This window comes from Sparus aurata, chromosome 1 (genome assembly GCF_900880675.1).
Source record: "Sparus aurata chromosome 1, fSpaAur1.1, whole genome shotgun sequence".
In the NCBI taxonomy this organism is placed as follows: domain Eukaryota; kingdom Metazoa; phylum Chordata; class Actinopteri; order Spariformes; family Sparidae; genus Sparus; species Sparus aurata.
In genome coordinates, this window is record NC_044187.1 from 10,371,919 (window position 1) to 10,390,003 (window position 18,085).

The following is an 18,085-nucleotide window of genomic DNA, read 5'->3' on the forward strand; positions in this document are numbered from 1 at the left end:
TTTATTTTTAAATTAGCTTTATGAGTAGTTTAGAGGGGACAGTTACTATAAGTTTTATCTTGCTGTACTACCCTCATAAATGGAGCCGAGCAGTGGTGTCCTCCTTTCTGTTCTCATGAGACAAATGTACAGGTAAAGCATTATCCCAAGACTTGGGAAAATCTGGATAGTTTAGTGCAGTCGCTTTCCCCAAGTTATTTTAAGTAAAGTCAATTTGTTAGATTTGACAGCGTACAGAAAAAAACAGTGCACCTTTTAATCTTGGAAGTGGGTTGTCGGTTTGATTCTTGTGAATTCCCTCTGCTTAGACAGCCCGGATTCAGACTTTGTAATGAAATAAAAGTACTAATGTGCTTAAGACAGGCAGGGCTAACAAATGGGCCAATTAGCCTACAAACAAAATAAATAACTGGCTGGAATGAGGTTGTCAAAGGGCCACAGTCGGCCACCAGTTCGATTAGATTTGGTTTAGTGTTACAGCTTACAGCAATAGCTTAAATCATCAGTTTGGGAAATACGCTTTCTTAGAACAAAAACTTTCAGTACCTCTCAAAATCATAAATTAGCTTTAAATCGCATTTGTACAGGAAATTATGACAGCAAACTATTTTTCAGGGTTTTTGTTACAGGAAGTATTCCAGTTCATGATCTTTGCTGTCATTTTTAAACCTCCATTTTTGTAGTGATTAGATCAACACAATATAACGCGTTAATGAATGAGCATTAGAGGTGCTGGTGGCTCATGCTTACCGAAGCTAACTCACTACTGGCTGTAGCTTCAGTTGACCTACAAACATGAAAGTGGTATCAATCTTCATATTTAGCTCTCAGTAAAAATCACAAACTATCTCTTTAAAGTCTTGTTGAAAAGCACTCTTGTTATTAGATGGCAGTTGAGGTGTCAATCAGTCCATTCAGATGTTCTTTATGTGAACTTCTACAGACTTTAATTTCTTGTTACGTCTCCTTTCTGTCTTGAATGGAAGTAGGAATTGCACTGCAGTTCAGCAGTACTGACCTAGGAATACACTCAGTATATACTTATTTGGATAGTATACATATTTTATATCAACAGACAAGTCATGGCTTCCTCTGAAAGGAAAAAGAACCTTAGTTCACAATTCTGACTTTTTATTTTTTATTTTCTTCACTGCACCTCAAGAGAAAGTTTCAGCTGCTACAGAAGTCAGAGGTGGTTTTGTTGAAGGAAAAGTAATGTTAATTATTTTCATGGTTATAAGTTATAAAGATGTAGTCAGGAGCATTCAGTATAGGCAGAGATATTAGAGCTCACTGACACATTTTGTAGCTTAATCATAAAGAACCATCAGTTTCATTTGTATGGCTGTGCGACATGTTTGAATTATCTTACATCAGTCATCATGATACTGAAGTTCTAAGTTTATCAGTCGCTTACTGTGATAATAAGAGTGAAACTGTGTCAGAGTTATTCAGTGTCTGTATTTAAACAGTTCTTATTATAAAGAAGCATCCAAAAGTCATACATGAGTAACAGTAAAGATATCATGTTAGTAAATGAGTAAAAACTTTAACCTATCTGATATAAATGTTTTTGCTTTGCTATCAAAGAATGGAATTAAAGTAAAAGTGAATTATATATATTTACATGTATGTATATACTGTATGCTGTGGGCTGACTGATTATCAACCTGAATGATTATCCAATCTGATCTTAAGCATTTTTCTAATTATTGGAATCAGTGTAATTAACCACATACCTCCTTGTGTGTGTGTGTGTGTGTGTGTGTGTGTGTGTGTGTGTGTGTGTGTGTGTGTGTGGGTGGGTGTGTGTGTAACAGGTCATAAACACGTTGTCCATCCTCTCTCATACACCGATTGCTCTACAAAGAGGATTTCAGTAAGTAATTACCTTCCTCATAATTCACATGTTAGTGCAGTTGTAGTCATACAGATGTACAGATGGCACATTTTTCAGTGTTTATTCATGCAGAGTATTTATCAACAGTTACAGCGTCTTCTATGAAGCATATTCTATAGTTACTAAAGGTGAAGTAGTATAAAGTACCTTTGAATACCTTAGAAGTGCTGTAAAATACAAGAATCTCAAAATAGTCATGGAGTACAGTTCTTTAGTAAATGAAGGTTTACGATTTGTTACCTCCTGAAATTTCATTCATTATCTGTACTGCAGCTTCCACTTATAGATGCCAACAGGAGGAGTTATGTTTGTTGACAGATACACTGATAAATCCTTACATCTGCGTATAACCACATTATATTGTGTAATAAACCATTGGTTAAATGTTTATGTGCTGCTGAATTGGGTGTTGGGGTTTTAAATAAAGTGTTGTCGTCTTAAATTTACCATTTCAGTTAATATTTGTATGAGCATAAATCATAAAGAATGCTCTGGCTACTAATTTACACATCATATTCACAGATATTGAAAGTAGAGATGTGTAGATTGATCGTTGTTGACAGTTGCTGACAGATGAAGGTAGTCTGTATGAAATTAGAGATGTAGATGAAAATACTAGTCTCAAGTTCAATTAATACACAGGCTTTAGGAATAAAACACATTTGGGTAATGGCTTCTGTGTGACCCTCCAGAGTCTGGCTTAGAAAGAGCAGTGCAATGCTTGTTAAACTCTTATGATTTAATGATCAAACTTAATGATTTCATGTAGTGTAGTCAGAAGACATCCAAAGTCACAGGATTCTTTGAAAGTGGACGTTCAGCCTTGAAACCAAGCAACAGGGGAATAACACAGGCTTACAAGAATAAAGTTGATTTTATGAGCATCACAGGTGGAGAAGCTGATATAAACACAACCCTGAATTTCTTTACATACATCATGTTGGTTTGGTGAGGTGCAAGTGCAGTAATAGAAACTTAGTCTACTTCCTCCTGCAACCTGAATTTATCTATAAAAACATTTGTTGCTTGATAACAATGTCCATGTTTTTGTCATTCTCCCCACTACTCTCTTTATTTCTTTCTCTATCACCATCATCTACGAACACACACTCTCCAACACTTTCCTCCAGGCCTTTTCCTTTGGAAGGATGCAGTGCTGATGAAGAGATCTACAGCGGCCTGTCTGACCAGATAGAGTAAGCATTTTTCTCAATAATGCTAAATAATAATCTTGAGCTCCCTGTTTTTTTGTGATGAATGTATTGTTCTGTAGCTTAAAACATAATGAAACACGGGTCTATTACTTATCTCTCCTTGGTGTGCGACTGTACATAGTTACAAGAATGATTCCTCCTTCTTAATACATAGAGTAGACTCACTTCCCACAGAGTAACAGCAACACAAATCAGTACACGCAGACACATTGCAAACATACAGTCCATACCAATTAAAAAAGGAATACAAAGTGTGCAAGAAAACCATTGTGAAGCAAAACTAATACTTCCACTTCACCCTGCTGTCCGTGTACCATATGACCATTATATAGCCATTAGAACAATATGAGCAATTACAATACTGAAGTGGGTTTTTTTTGCAAATAATCACTTCCTCCCTAAAATACATTTATTAATCAAGGTTATAGTCTTCATAGGCAAACCTCTGTGTTAAAAAAGCAAGCCACAAAAATGGCAGCTGCAGCTACGATGAGGAGATCTGATGAATAGCATCAATCTTCACAAAAACCTGTCTCTTTGGTTCGTGAAAACATTCTTATCATCTTGTAAAACTTTAACATCCTTAAAGCTCAAACACTGAAAAAGAAATGTATGTACCCGTCATAAACTCTGAGAAGCAGTTTTATTATTTATCTAATGTACTGCCAATGAAATCTTAAGTATCTTAAATCTTGAAAGTGATTCAGTAAAGTTTCCGTCTTCAAAATACATTTGCTCTTACTGCAAGTGGTGAGATATCATTTTCCGTTTTTTGATAAATATCTTTGCTTCAGCGTTTCCTATTTGAGCACATTTACCATGCTATAGAAAAAATAGTCCTAAACATACACAGACACACAAGCAGTATGCAAAAAAACACGTGCAGTTTACCACCCAAGAGGAGAAACTAATCCCAATGATTTGGGGTTCCATCAACAAATTCACTCCGTATCACAGGTGTTGTTCTGTAGCTGACTCTCACCTCTTCCCTCTGTTTCATGTGTTTCAGCGACACAGTAGATGAAGATGATGACTTGTATGACTTTGTGGAGGACGAGGAGAACGAAGGAGACGAGATCTATGAAGACTTGATGAGAACGGACGAACAACCTGAAACTGTGAGTTGAGCCCACACCACAGTATTCCTCAAACACAAAGGAAGTTGGCTGTGGCTTTTGGCAACATGGTCATGTCTTGACCATGGTAGTTGTGCAGTTCAGAAAGACATCTTGTCACTGGTTGCATTCGTCTGTCAGTTATGCCAAAGGGTGACTCTGTTTCTCAGAGAGAAGATTAGAGGACAGTCTGGAAAATAAGCATCACTTTGTGTAGTAGAAATTGTTTTTTATACCTGTTAAGTATCTTGTAGTCCCTCAGGTTTATTTTTTGACACCTCCTGGTTGTTATGACCCCAGGAACCACTGACCCAAACCACACAGAGCTGTGCAGAGATAAATCTCCATCTGCTGGCAGAAAACTTCAGACAGCAGCCTCATCCACAAAAGGCATTATGTGTAAATGTCACCCAGCTGCATAATTCATAAAGGCAAAGTCTAGAAGTGAGACACTGCTGGTGTAAATGAGGCCTCGAGAGAGTCGGGGTCAGAAAATTAACAGGACCTCAGGGGAAAAAAAATCAGGAAATTCAACAGCCTAGCTGTATAACTGTATCCCGTGCATTTTTTGTCAAATATTTCTGTATGATCTGGCATTGACTGTTGTTTCTATTGTGGTGTGCATGTGACAAGAATAAATGCAATGCAAAAAAGTATTAAGAAAAGAACTCCCTTCTAAAAGAGTTGTCAACAGTGGAAAGGCAAATTAATTTTTTTGCTGCACACATAATTTAAAAATGAGATTAAAAAACTCATTAAAAAATATATTATTTTCAAAATATTGTCTGGTCTGTTCATGTTTCATTTGACACGTGTGTGTGTGTGTGTGTGTGTGTGTTTATGCAGCAGAAGAAGACTGGAGTAGACAAACGAGAGTGCTGTCTGCAGGAGATCAAACAGACAGAAGAGAAATACTCGGATACACTGCAATCTATATTACAGGTTTGCACACGTTCTGATCTGATGACAGATGGTTCATCCAAGCAAACAGACATTTGTACTCACTTTTAAAGAGAGAATGACAGCCATATGTTTTATTTTGTGCAGCACTTTATGAAACCTCTTGAAAGGTTTCTCCAGCCTCAAGACATTGAGAGTATCTTCATCAACATAGAGGTACAGGAATGATAATTTACCCATTGGATCATGTGTACACATTTACCTTCATGCATTAGCCTTGTTTGACATGTTTTCTCTATGTGTACATTTGTAGGAATTAGCCAACACCCACCGGAATTTGTTGGGTGAGTTACAGACTTCCATTGTACATAATGGAGCCAAGAACCTGTACCAGGTGTTTATGGACTACAAAGAGAGGTACAAAACACACACACACATACACACACATCAACACAAACACATAAACACACACACATTCACACCTGTTTCTTTTATACAGTAAAATGTACAAATACATGTATGTTATAACGTGTTCTCATTAACCTACTTCCCCCACAGACTCTTACCTTACGGGCGTTACTGTAGTCAGGTGGAAACGGCTACGAAACACCTAGACAAGCTTTCGAATATGAGAGAGGACATCAAAATGAAACTGGGGGTGAGAAGAACACACAGCACAGCACAGAGGATGTGTGCTTTTGCTTGGACAGAAAGGTTTCACAAATGTACCAATATGTGTGCCTCTTCTATCTATAAAGGAATGAAGTAGTTTTGAACAGTTAAAGGTTTAGTGTAGAGTAGCTTGGCCCTTTTGAACACAAATAGCATGTTTCCATGGTGGGAAGCCAGTGAGGGATCATGTACTTCATGCAGAACTAGTGACTCCTACTGTGAGCTCTGTGTACACTGTTTGGAAGAGTCTGTCCTGGTTGTCCTGGTGGCCAACTGTAATACTACAACAAGGAAGATTTCACAGGTTACCAAAAATGGTATTTATTACTTTTCATGTTTGTTTTGTAAAACTTAAAATGTAAAACTTAAAATTATAACACTCTCCCACAACCTAGAAATGTTTTTGTTTTTTTAAGTAAACTTTGTCCTTTTAACACATTAACAACATGGTTCCATCTGACTAATGTGATACACTGCAGGAAAGCCAAGATTGAGCCACTTTTTGTTTGTATACATAGATGTTTACAGCAACAGTATGTAGAAATTGGCGTTTTGTGCGATCTGAGTGCAGAAACACTGTTATAAATACAAATTACCAGGTCTGTAACAATTTTTGAGATGTGATGTAGGTGCTAACTACAAACAAAACTCAGGACATCATAATAATTTTATCTCTTAGAAACCTGTATCTTGCAGTAAGCATGTATGTAACTCTGTAATCCGACCCTCAAACGGAAGTTGTTGCAGAAACATTGTGCAGAAACAAGTGATGGGTGGGTGGAGTGGCTGAGCCAGACAACATTCAACCTTTTACAAGGCACATAAAACATCTATCCTTTGATAGAATTAAAAATGTAGATAAAAAGTGACCCTGAAGTGTCCTGTCAGCAGTTTCACAGACTTTGATATTTGTGGCCCACATGAGAAACACTCTCTGGGCAAAAGTGATTCTTTTTGTTTCATTACTGCTTTTGGCCATAAGGGAAACTGGCGGCAAGAATGGAGCTTCCACACAACATCCTCTTAACACATCTGTGCAGGTCTTCACTTCCTTCTTACTCTCTCTCTCTCTTTCTCTATCAGGAGTGCTCAAACAGAGCGAACAGTGGACGTTTTTCTCTCCGAGATCTCCTCATGGTCCCTATGCAGCGGGTGCTCAAATACCATCTGCTGTTACAGGTATGTTTGTACAGGTGTGTGTGTGTGTGTGTGTGTGTGGCTGCATTAACCCATGCATGTACAATTTTCACAGTAAGTCTATATTTTTTGTCTGTCTGTGCCTGCAGGAGCTGGTGAAGCACACCACTGACCCTGGAGATAAGGAGAACCTCCGCACAGCTCTCGATGCCATGAGAGTAAGTTTGTATCAGTGTGTTCATATCAGTCAAAACTTAAATCTATGATATTTAAACATTCATTAATAAGTGTGTGTTTCCAGGATTTGGCACAGTCTGTGAACGAGGTGAAACGAGACAATGAGATCATCAGACAGATCACCACCTTCCAGTTATCCATAGAAAACATGGTGAGGTCACGTGTCACGTCACGTTGTTTTGGCTGTTATTTTGTTTTTCTTCACTGCTAACCCCCTCGCTCCTCGTCTCTTAAGACTCAGTCTCTAGCTCTTTATGGACGCCCTAAGATCGATGGAGAGCTGAAGGTCTGCAGCCCGGAGAAGAAGTCTAAACAGGACAGGTGTGTGTTGCCTATGTCTCAGTTTATTCTTTTATGAGTTAATGCCATGTGCGTAACCTTGTGTGTATTGATGTTTGTTCGGTTGTTCCTCAGGTATGCCTTCCTCTTCGATAAGGCCATGTTTGTGTGTAAGAAGAAGGGGGGAGAGACTTTTGAGCTAAAGGACATCATTGAACTACAGAACTACCAGATACGAGATGAAACCACGGGAGAAAAGGACAACAAGAAGGTCTTTCTTCAGATTTGACCAGACATGACATCTTGTAGACCTCCATAAAGCTAACAGTGTGTGTGTTTCTGTGAACAGTGGTCCCATGTGTTCCTTCTGCTGGACTGCTCTGGGAGGTGTGGGTACGATTTATTCTTCAAAACCAGAGAAGTGAAGAAGAAGTGGCTGGAACAGTTTGAGATGGCTCTGTGAGTCATCACACACACACACACACACACACACACACACACACACACACACACACACACACACACACACACACCACACACCACAAACCAAAGATAAGCTTGAAGAGGGTCTGTTTTCATGAATGTAAGTAAGTGAGCAGGTAAAGTTTGTTCAATAGCCCATAGCGCCATTCAGAGCTCAATCACAAGGTGCTTATCACACAAGATTAATTAAAGCCATGTTGTTTTCTGTATGTGATGTGAAAACAAAAACTTTAAAAAGAATGTAGTTCTCTAATGAAGCCACAAGCAGGAGCTTTGTACTTTTGCTGGTTAATTATATTAAGTTGCTTTCAACAGTGACACTGATTTGGAAGTTTAGCAGTTGCTTCTTATTATTATGGTTTAGTGTTGCAGTTTTGAATGATTGCTCTAACGTTTAGGAAACTAACAGATATTTTGGTTGATTCTGTTATTTGCAATCTGACCTTCACTTCAGTCTTAAAGATACCAAGTGGATGCTGTCTTCACAGAAGGCACCAACAGGTGTTTCACTTTCACCGAAGTGAAACTACCTGCCTGTCAAAACCAGCTCTCTGACTGCCTTGATACCCCAGCATGGTCAAAACAGTTGTACTTCACGGTTGCAGGTCAAATATGTGTCCAGAGAACTCCACAGCCAACAACCATGACTTCCAGATGCACTGCTTCGAGGAAACAACCTCCTGTAAGGCCTGCTCGATGCTGTTAAGGTACTTTGCCTCACTAGCTGTTTCTCTCAGTTTCTCTCCTAGTGATCATTTTTTAAAGAAACCTGTCCGCTGAGGCTGAATCTCTCCATCTGTCGTCTGCAGGGGGATATTCTTCCAGGGCTATCGCTGCACGCGCTGTAAAATGGCTGCACATAAAGAGTGTTTAGGCAGAGTCCCTGCCTGTGGACGAAACTCAGGTCTGTGTACGTGCATATCTGTGTGTATACATGCAATTTATTATTATCCTAATTACAACTTCTTACATTGATTGTTTTCTTGAAATTACAGACCATCCTGGTACTGGCCGGAAGGTAAGAGTACATTCATCTTTGACCTTGTGGATATGTTAAAGTAGATGTGATGAATAAGCCTTTACTTAAATGTCATTATTATTGTCCCTAGTTTGATGTAACTTATGTAAATATATCCAACTTGATGTACAACTTGCTCAATTTTAATTTTGTCTTTTTTTTTTTCCCAGAGTAAACCACCGAAGACCTCGAGCCATTCCAGCATCGGTGAGAAATTCATGACGAATCTTGTTGTGTTGCAGTAAAAGCCCCTCCTGAATGTTTAGGGTGTAAATGAACAACCTGATGGAATTAAAGGCATACCACATATTTACGATCAGATTTGGCCCCTCTTCTCCGGCTCAACTAGACTGAGACAGCAGCGGTGGTCCAGCAAGCTAGACAGCAAATGTAGAGAGGGGGCCACGAAACAATTAGTCACAAAGAACGAAGCAGTGAATCGGAGAAATAAAACCTCACATTGTGGTTGTTTCACATGTTTCTTAAACATGAATACACATGCTCACACCTCTGCACCAACATCTGGATTTTGAACAAATGCGACCAAAATACAAACATCACACTCTCCGATGGTTTCCTCTCTGCTCACACAGACACACAGCTCTCAGAGACAGAGATGTAACCTGGTTGCTATATTGTCATATACTTCCAACCTCACACTGTTATTTACTGGGTCTACACACCAACGCCCAAATGCTGACAGCCAGTAATGTCACAAACGCTGCAAAATACTAAGAAAATAGGACAATACAGGCAACAAATCACTATGTCTGTTTACAATAACTTCCCGGTAGAATTCCCCTGCATCTAGTTCGTGATGCAGGGGATAAATGTCAACATGTTGCTGCTGGGTGGATATAGAAATGTTACAGTAATGGCTAAAATGACACATAAAAAAGTTTGTCAGTTTTACATTTCTCTGGCTGCCATTGGTCTACCCAGGAGTAACAGTTGTTAGTGTAACGCCACAATGTTATAGTCCATTGTACTTGAAGACAGTCCTGCATAGTTTAACTTTAAAGCTGTATTTGAATGTCTCCTTTTTCTCCCCCTCGCTCTCCGTCTCAGGATATCCTAAAATGGAGGTGTGTCAGGAGTATTATGGCTTGCCGCCGCCCCCTGTTGGCTTCGGCCAACCGCTTCACCTCTCCAAAGGTGACATCATTGAGCTGACCCGGGCCGATGCTGACCTGCCGTGGTGGGAGGTGAAAACCGTAGATGAGCAAAAACACTTTATTCTGAGAGCTGGGGAGGGGATGTCACGCTTCATGTCTGTGTGTTTTCAAGCCTGGTTTCCTGTGGTTATTGTGTAGGTGTGGGATGCTTTGTCTTTTTCAGTCTCTTTTGTCATTTTCCTCTCTGTACCTCCTTCTCTATCTTCCACTCCCTCCCTCGTGCTCAGGCAACCTTATTCCTCAACTTCGTTTAAAAAGGTTTTGATTTGGCAAATAAATCACAACTTGTGGCTGAATTCCATTTAGCTGCTTAAGTTTCAGGGTCATGGTTTTGCGCATGTTGGCTCACTGTCATCATGGCTTATTGGGACATTTGAAAAAAACAGAGCTATCACTTACACCATTATTACCACATGTGCTTTTCCAAATATGACCAGTCAAAATGTTCCTGTTGCATCATTATAAAGCTGTCAAGAGTCTTTTCTGTTTACTTGTTGGTGCATTCAAGCACGTGTGGGACGCGTCACTAGTCAGTATTTGAGCTTTGTGCAACATTATTGGATTCACAAAGTTCACTTCACAAAAAATGGACACTGAAGAAAGGATCATTGATTGATCATTCCTGTTCAGCAGCCTTTCAAGTCTTGGGTTTCGACTCTTTCCCACAAGTACAGTTCCTGCATTCACTCCTTTTATATGTGTTACTGCATAAAAGGGACCTTTCTTTTTTCTGTTTCTCTGTGGAGTTTAGCTGTAAGGAACTAAAATGGATGAACACAATTAGAGGGTAGTAAAGACACTGGCTCTGTGCTTTTCATACTGCTGAACGAGAGCCTTGTGGATCCACAATATTTAATGAAGATTTACTCCCAAACAGAGAGTTTTTCATGATATTATATATATCTAAATCTTGACACGAAGATAATCAGGTTATTGTAGCTTGTTTTTGAAGCGGTTTCATATGTCTCTTATTACATTTTTTGATAAGTCAAGTTTTAAGGTTTGTCAGACTTCCCCAGTAATCCTTGCATACTAATTTGGTATGAGTTGCCTCAGATCAATATCAGCTGCATATGAGTAATTCATTTGTCATGTCGATCCGATGATTCATTTATATGTTGCAATGACTGCTCGGTCCACTCAGACCAGTCATGAGATTTGTATGTATGTGTGTCACTCAGGGAAGGAACCTGACTGTCGGACAAATGGGATGGTTCCCCTGCCAAAAAGTTCAGCCCTACCTCGCTGTGAGTGCGATATACCAGCCATAAAGCCTTTCTTTTTGGAAATGACATACTCAGTGGTTTTAGTCTAGTGCCGGTTTCAGCTTGCACACGCTGGCCACCATTTGCTGTACTGAAACCTTACCAGCAGTTACCACTTTGACCACAGATTCTTGCAGAGAGTTTTACATCTAACCTCTTTATGATCTCACCCTTTCCCAGAGGCCGACCCCCGACCTGTCTGGCTTCCACTGGTGAGTGTCAACAGCAACTGGCTTAAATCACTCGCTCACCAGACCTATGTTAAGCTATGTAGCTTTGCTTCTTCCTGTATCGCAATGCACTGCAACAAAACATGGATTGAGAAACACAACAGAGCTGATGGAGTAAATAAAAAGCCACAGAAACAGAGCCTTTGTGTCTCAACCTCTACCATACGGACACTGAAGGGAACCTTGCAACTCACTCTATTGTTTTCCCTGTTTAAAATAACTTTTAGTTATTAGTAGCAATGAAGACTTAAGACTTATGAAGTTTTGAGGCTTCAAACCGAACAAACACAGTGACATCTGGTGGCTTGTTAAACTTATAGCATCCCTTCAAGACCAGGGCTGGAGCACCAGCACACCTAGCTGAATTTAATCATTTAAGTTTCATATATTTGCAGTAAAAGTCAAAGAAACTGTGAAATAATTATAACTTGTCCGAAAAAGCTGAGATATAGATTCTTTTTTATTACACAAAATGTTAATGTACCTTTTCTCATTACTTTTATTACATCATTACTTGGAAATGTTCTCATGATTATGTCTTTTTAATGTATATCACCACATTTCTCAATTATCCCGTCTTCTCATCCTGTTAATGTCCCAACCGCATAGCTCAGCTGTAAAACTTTCAAAACTGTCCAACTGAATGAAGCACTTTCTGAAGCCCCCATGACTTTTTAAGCTTAAGATGTCATCAGACTCGTGTTATTCTTCATTTGATACAAGCTCCACAACAGTGTGTGGAAGTAGTGCACTTCCCAGCAGTGAAACAAGCGTTGGAGATTTGGTATCATCCACTCATCCCTCATCCCAATTTATTTAATAGTCACTTATCTCTGTCCTAACTATGAACTAACTCCAGAGGATTCCCAGTGCTGCAAATATGGTGCAAATAAACTCAAAAACAGCTTGTGAAACACTGGTCCTTACAGTCACAATGTATAGAAATGGTTCACTTTAGCGCCACCTCGTGGTCAGATCAAATACGACACTGTGTAGTGAAACAAAAAAGTTGCATCAGTTTTGACCCCCATGATGTGTCATTTTTCTACTAAAACTTATCCGAATAATTTGAAAGATGCAGCAGTCACATCACGATTCTACACAAAACCACTTCCCAGAATATGAACATTTAATAACATGTTTTTTTACACATGATAATGAAGCTGTTATCATATGATTTTTTGTTGGCAAGTGTGAGACATAAATCAATTTATTAAATTTATAGATTTGTCTACACGATTTCTGTTATGTCAATCACAAATTGGAATCGCAAATATAAAATAGCAACACTTTACTTTAACCTGTATAAGAATATGTAATATAATGGCTGCGTACAGCTCTATTGTAGTGTTATATTGTTACAAGCCACTTTTACTGCTTTTACCTTTGTTTTTAATGTGGAAGTTTGAGTTATTTCTTCTTTCAATACATTTGTCGTCTTGCTTGGAGTAAATAATAAGTTTCTCAATCTCTCTGTGCTTTAAGGTTCGCAGGGAACATGGACAGAACCGCCGCCAAGAACCTGTTAATGTCCCGGTCTGATGGAACCTTCCTCGTGCGACAGAAAGACGGAGGAGAGTTCGCTATCAGCATCAAGTAAGTTTGAGGTCTACAGAATGATCATAGCCTCCCTCTGAACACTGATCGGGTCATTTACAGGTCAATTCAGTGACTTATCTCGTCATGAAGAAGGTCTGGCTGTCGGTTAGAGAAAACAAGCATTTTGTCACCATTTTTTTGTATTTTAGATACAGAAAAGAATCTGCAGTTTAATTGAAAATGAAAATATTTGTTGGTTGCAGCCTTGTATCTAACCTGGATGTCTTTCACATGAAAAAAATAGCCCCACACACTTAATGTCCTTTGACCACTAGATCAAAGTCCTGCCCGCTCAGCTCTGTTGAATGATGATCTAAACTGAGATACATTTATGGATGTCAGTGTTTTACTTCCTCTCAGAAGCAGGGAAATACACTTTCTCTAACAAGAATTAGTACATGATTCACAAAGACACCATCATATGAAAGCCATTAGTCTAATCATGAAGCAGAAGTGGAAAAGTCTATTTTCCTTCTTTTGAGAGGAGCAAACCAAACGTTGCACTGTTCACCGTAGTAAATATTCCCCAAATAATGAACCTTCCTTTTATATTAATCTGAGAGAACTTGCTTTACTGGTTATCCATAATCTTCCTAATGCTCTTTCAGGTTCAACATGGACATTAGACACATTAAAATCACGTCCATTGAAGGCCTGTACCGCATCAATGAAAAGAAAGCATTCAAGGGTTTAATCGTAAGTTTTACAAACTCATCCAGCTAATTTTGATTACACTGTCCAGAAGAAATACACCTCATTTACTCCTCTCAAGCCACCTTTCTCACATTTTTCTAAATATTGTTGTCTTCTTCTTCTCCTCATCATTCTTCCACCTGCGTTAGGAGCTGATTCAGTTTTACCAGAAGAACTCTTTGAAGGAGTATTTCAAGGACGTGGACACGACGCTGCGTACGCCTTACAAACAACCAGAGGAAAGCAACTCGGCTAACAGCACGCCAAACACCACACCAGGTACGTTACATCCCTCACCTGTCACATTACACACTTCAGCCCTTTTCCCTTCCCTTCAGTCAGGGAAACAAATTCCGGACAAGAAAGTGAATAAAATAGTTTCCCAAGACATCCTGCTAGTCTGTTAAGCTTCTCCACGTTGTAATGTTGCCCTACTGTCCGACAGGAGGCAGCATGAGGAGTTTCGGTGTAGCGAGGGCCAGGTATGACTTCTCAGCCAGGGACCGCTCAGAGCTGTCGCTGCAGGAAGGAGACACCATTAAGATCCTCTCCAAGAAAGGTCACAGCGGATGGTGGAAAGGAGAGGTGTACGGCAGGGTGAGGAATCTGCTAACACCCACACAGTAAATTATAAAACATTTATAGGTTTTGAGGCGTCCTGTCTTACATGCTCCTTTGTTTCCAGGTGGGGTTCTTTCCAGCCAACTATGTGGAGGAGGACTACTCTGACTACTGCTGAAGTGGCTCCAGATGTTTAGACCCTGTATGTCTGAATACTACATACTATACTGTATGTTTAGGGGTCTGTGTGATACCAACAATTGCATTAACCCATGTGCACGAGTGTGGCTGTGTGAGAGAGGTGCTGTTACCTGTGATCTGATGACTGTCTAGTGATGTGAATAAAACTTTTGTTCAGCTGAGGTGATTAATTTATTTTTTTAATATATATATATATATACACATACATACACACACACACACACACTATATGTAACTAACTTGGAACAAAGTGTAAAGTCACTAAACCATGGACAAGAGGGTTTTCCACTATATTTTGGAACCAGGCTGCAGGACTTAGGGGATGAGGTTTGAGGGTTGAGGTTTAGGTTCAGGGTACATCAACTTCATACTTCATGTTGACTAAATACACTTGTAGTTTCCCCCAAAGGCCCTAAGTACACAATTTTATGTTGACATGGCTGTCCAAATACTTTTACCCATGATGTGTATGTGCTGAGCTTATTTCTGTATGTAATATTGTTGCTCTCTTGTCATCTTCTCTAAACTTAGAAAACAAGGACTGGAAATGTAACATGTACTGTACCGGAGGCAGAAGTGCAAAAACCTTTTCTCACAGTAAAGTTCCCAGTGTATGTTTTCAAATTAACTGGAGGTAGCATCAGTATAATTAACATTCACTTGGAGAAGCTACAGCTAAAATCACGGTCTCACCCTGTATGAGAAAACAACAATGAGCACTCAGTCTTGTCGGTAGGTTAACATCTGCTTTAATTCCAAAATATCAAAACAAAAAAATTGTACAACAACAGCAACATGTCTTTCATATAATTTGTGGGCAAAAGGGATGAGCTAAAACTAAAATCAATGTCATGTTTGAGTTTCTTCTGTGGAGATACCACTCCGTCTCTCTTTTAGTCGTTCCGTCTAATCATGGTGGTTTCCTGCGACACATTAGAGGCATTCTGCGCGCGTGTGTGTGTGTGTAAGAGGTTTGTCTGTTCATCTAGCATTGGATTGTGGGAGTCCTCGGGTTTACTGGTAGTACAGCTCCAGGTTCATTCCATCGTGGATTTCATCTGCAGGGGTTGTGGTTAAGTACAACAAGTCTGCTTCATGCAAATCAACGAATCACCCTTAATCTGATAAAAACATCAGAAAAACCTGTTTTCATACAAGTGAAAGTAGCTGCTTCAGTTATCTAACGCATTCAAAGATAATTTAGAGATAAATGATCACTGCTAACATCAACAATATCACATCGTCACATATTTTAGAGCAAGGCAGACTGTGGAGAATGTGTCCGACAGTAAGTATCTTATCTGTAGTAGTTTAAATTGAAAACATGCAACTGCAAATATATCACAGTCAGTCCATCCAAATCAGGGCTGGTGGGATATTCACATGCAATTAATTTAATCTCAAAATACTTTGCCTCCGACCCAATTCGATAAAGAATAATAAATAATTATCGGCTCTTATTCTGAAAGAAAGAGAAAATGGCAGCTATAATGCCCCTACTTATGCCAACTTCAATTTGTTTGCAAATATTGTATTGGAATGTATTAAACGATCCTCTACGGATGCAAGAGTTATGTTACTAGTTATTATTTATTTATCAGTGCAGATCTAAATCCAGTGTGTTAAGCCAACATTTCACCCAACCCCATCCTCAAACAATCTTTTGAAGTTTTTTTCTTAAAAGTATCTGATGCTTACTTTGAAAGTATAAAATGTAAGAAGACCTGTACTAGAATATACAAACCAGTGCTAAAGTAGCAGTACTGAGAAGGATACAGTCACCCAGAGTCACATGGTCCTTGAATATGGTATACCTGTGGGAACAGAAGAGGAACAATTAGCTGCTAAAAGAAACACAGCAACAGAAACACGTGGGCAGCATTACAGACGAGCATCTTACCATTTCTTTAGTACAATCTTGTCGTGTCGTGTTCCCGTCTGGGCGGCGATGAGCTTCTTCAGATCTCCAATGCTATCATCAGAGCTGAAACATGGGGGTTAAGGAGGGAACACTTGGATGGCATACAAACATTTTCAGAGACACACGGCCTTTCAACAAAGCCCAGCTTTTCAGATCAGGTTTAACTAACCCAGAGTAACACGATGTTAGTTAAAATGATCCTGTTCTCAATTCAGTTCTACAAACCCACTCGTGTCATTTATCTTGGAGGAAGCTGTCTTGATTTACAGCGTTGATTTATGAAAATAAGTTGTTGATTAGTTGACTTGGCACATTTGAGAAGCTGGATTCAATGAATGTCCCAACATAATTAAAGATTAGAGGTGCTATATGTTAGAATCTTAGTTAAAAACAAACACAACGTTACTAAAATAATCAACAGAATGTGAATAAGTAACAGTTTTGATAGATAGTAGTCAAAGATGTCTGTGATCTGTATGTAATTCTAGTGCAATTCTCACGTTGTCACCAGTAACCTCGCCTTTCTGGACAAAAGATGACAGTGGTAAAACAAAGCAAATGTTTATAATAATAGTTTTAGTGTCATACTTATGGACCACAGAACAGCTTCTTTGCTCAAGCTCTGAGACCCACCAATTAATCGTCAGCACTACACCATAAAAACAGCATTTGTAATTAATAAGAAAATTGCCAATCTTGTTGTAGGTGGTCTTCTTAGCTTATATAGATTATAGAGAGACAACACTATTAAATTGGGGCTGTTTCAGAGGCTCTTGCAGTGAGTCTAAGCTTCTAAGAAGTTGAAAATCTAGGCATCTGTCCACCATGTGGACAGAGGTATAACACATGTTACAGGACATGTTATTCTACGATTGCTCCATGGTTGATGTGAAGGATACTTGCACTTAACCCGGACTTTCTTGCCCAGGCGATCGTTGCAAACCACCTCGATCATCTTCAGTTCCTGTCGACAGAGGGAAGTAAGACAGTTAGCGTTAGCATAACATGTGAGTGTTGAGACGATATAAACCCCTCCCCATAAAGAGCAGTGGCCGTCCTACAAATAGGTAGAATATATGGCTAATGTGGTTCATTCACAGTGTGTCACATTAACGATCGGAGCATTTAAAAAAGTTTAAATCAAACAAGTTGTTTTTGTTTAACGTTAGCTAACGTTAGCTCACAACAACGCTGTACCAACGAATGTTTGCGTCATGTCAGAAAGCACACACTTAAACCAACATTTGCCCGTAAAAATGTCGAACAATGTGTTACATCTATAACAATTAAGTGATAAATGTGGCGTTCCTACCTGGAAATTCACACCAGAATTACAATTTCTCCCCTTTTTCTGGAATTCTCTGGAACGCTCTCGGTCCTATTTTAACGTAAAGCTGATTTACTTTGTGTATTAGCCTCTCGACCAATCAAATGACCGCACTCGTGATTGACGGCTTAAATTAGCCTATGGCAGCACAGAAAATG

General features: G+C 39.2%; 2 protein-coding genes across 6 annotated transcripts in view; one reads left to right on the top strand and one right to left on the bottom strand.

Annotated features, from left to right (window-relative positions):
* The window catches only part of vav1 (vav guanine nucleotide exchange factor 1), a 24,194-nt gene extending 9,354 nt beyond the window's left edge, over positions 1-14,840 (top strand). For 3 of the 5 annotated variants that reach the window (XM_030414683.1, XM_030414687.1, XM_030414695.1), the window contains 25 exons: positions 1,821-1,879; positions 3,031-3,096; positions 4,124-4,232; positions 5,076-5,171; positions 5,277-5,345; positions 5,443-5,546; positions 5,688-5,787; positions 6,885-6,980; positions 7,088-7,156; positions 7,240-7,326; positions 7,411-7,496; positions 7,590-7,725; positions 7,804-7,913; positions 8,543-8,644; positions 8,747-8,841; positions 8,933-8,955; positions 9,126-9,162; positions 10,024-10,160; positions 11,312-11,377; positions 11,576-11,607; positions 13,111-13,221; positions 13,833-13,920; positions 14,067-14,196; positions 14,363-14,514; positions 14,603-14,840. In XM_030414683.1, the coding sequence (XP_030270543.1) occupies positions 1,821-1,879; positions 3,031-3,096; positions 4,124-4,232; positions 5,076-5,171; positions 5,277-5,345; positions 5,443-5,546; positions 5,688-5,787; positions 6,885-6,980; positions 7,088-7,156; positions 7,240-7,326; positions 7,411-7,496; positions 7,590-7,725; positions 7,804-7,913; positions 8,543-8,644; positions 8,747-8,841; positions 8,933-8,955; positions 9,126-9,162; positions 10,024-10,160; positions 11,312-11,377; positions 11,576-11,607; positions 13,111-13,221; positions 13,833-13,920; positions 14,067-14,196; positions 14,363-14,514; positions 14,603-14,656 (2,214 nt within the window). In that variant the 3' untranslated portion in view covers positions 14,657-14,840. The remainder of the gene's footprint in view (positions 1-1,820; positions 1,880-3,030; positions 3,097-4,123; positions 4,233-5,075; positions 5,172-5,276; positions 5,346-5,442; positions 5,547-5,687; positions 5,788-6,884; positions 6,981-7,087; positions 7,157-7,239; positions 7,327-7,410; positions 7,497-7,589; positions 7,726-7,803; positions 7,914-8,542; positions 8,645-8,746; positions 8,842-8,932; positions 8,956-9,125; positions 9,163-10,023; positions 10,161-11,311; positions 11,378-11,575; positions 11,608-13,110; positions 13,222-13,832; positions 13,921-14,066; positions 14,197-14,362; positions 14,515-14,602) is intronic. The other 2 variants (XM_030414710.1, XM_030414700.1) reach the window with 2 other exon arrangements.
* Positions 14,841-15,405: 565 nt separating this feature from the next.
* On the bottom strand, positions 15,406-18,072 carry ubl5 (ubiquitin like 5). Its single transcript, XM_030430978.1, has 5 exons — positions 17,913-18,072; positions 17,500-17,564; positions 16,580-16,663; positions 16,456-16,493; positions 15,406-15,737 (listed from the first exon to the last, which is right to left on the bottom strand). Exons 2-5 carry the CDS (start codon positions 17,553-17,555, stop codon positions 15,694-15,696), a joined length of 222 nt encoding a protein of 73 aa, XP_030286838.1. The 5' UTR covers positions 17,556-17,564; positions 17,913-18,072; the 3' UTR covers positions 15,406-15,693.
* Positions 18,073-18,085: the final 13 nt, after the last annotated feature.

Coding starts and splice junctions, on each gene's coding strand:
- ubl5 (XM_030430978.1), bottom strand. CDS start 17,555: ATGATCGAGGTGGTTTGCAACGATCGCCTGGGCAAGAAAGTCCGGGTT. Junction 16,664..17,499: donor AAAGTCCGGGTTAAGTGCAA/GTATCCTTCACA, acceptor CCCATGTTTCAG/CTCTGATGATAGCATTGGAG. Junction 16,494..16,579: donor AAGATTGTACTAAAGAAATG/GTAAGATGCTCG, acceptor CTGTTCCCACAG/GTATACCATATTCAAGGACC.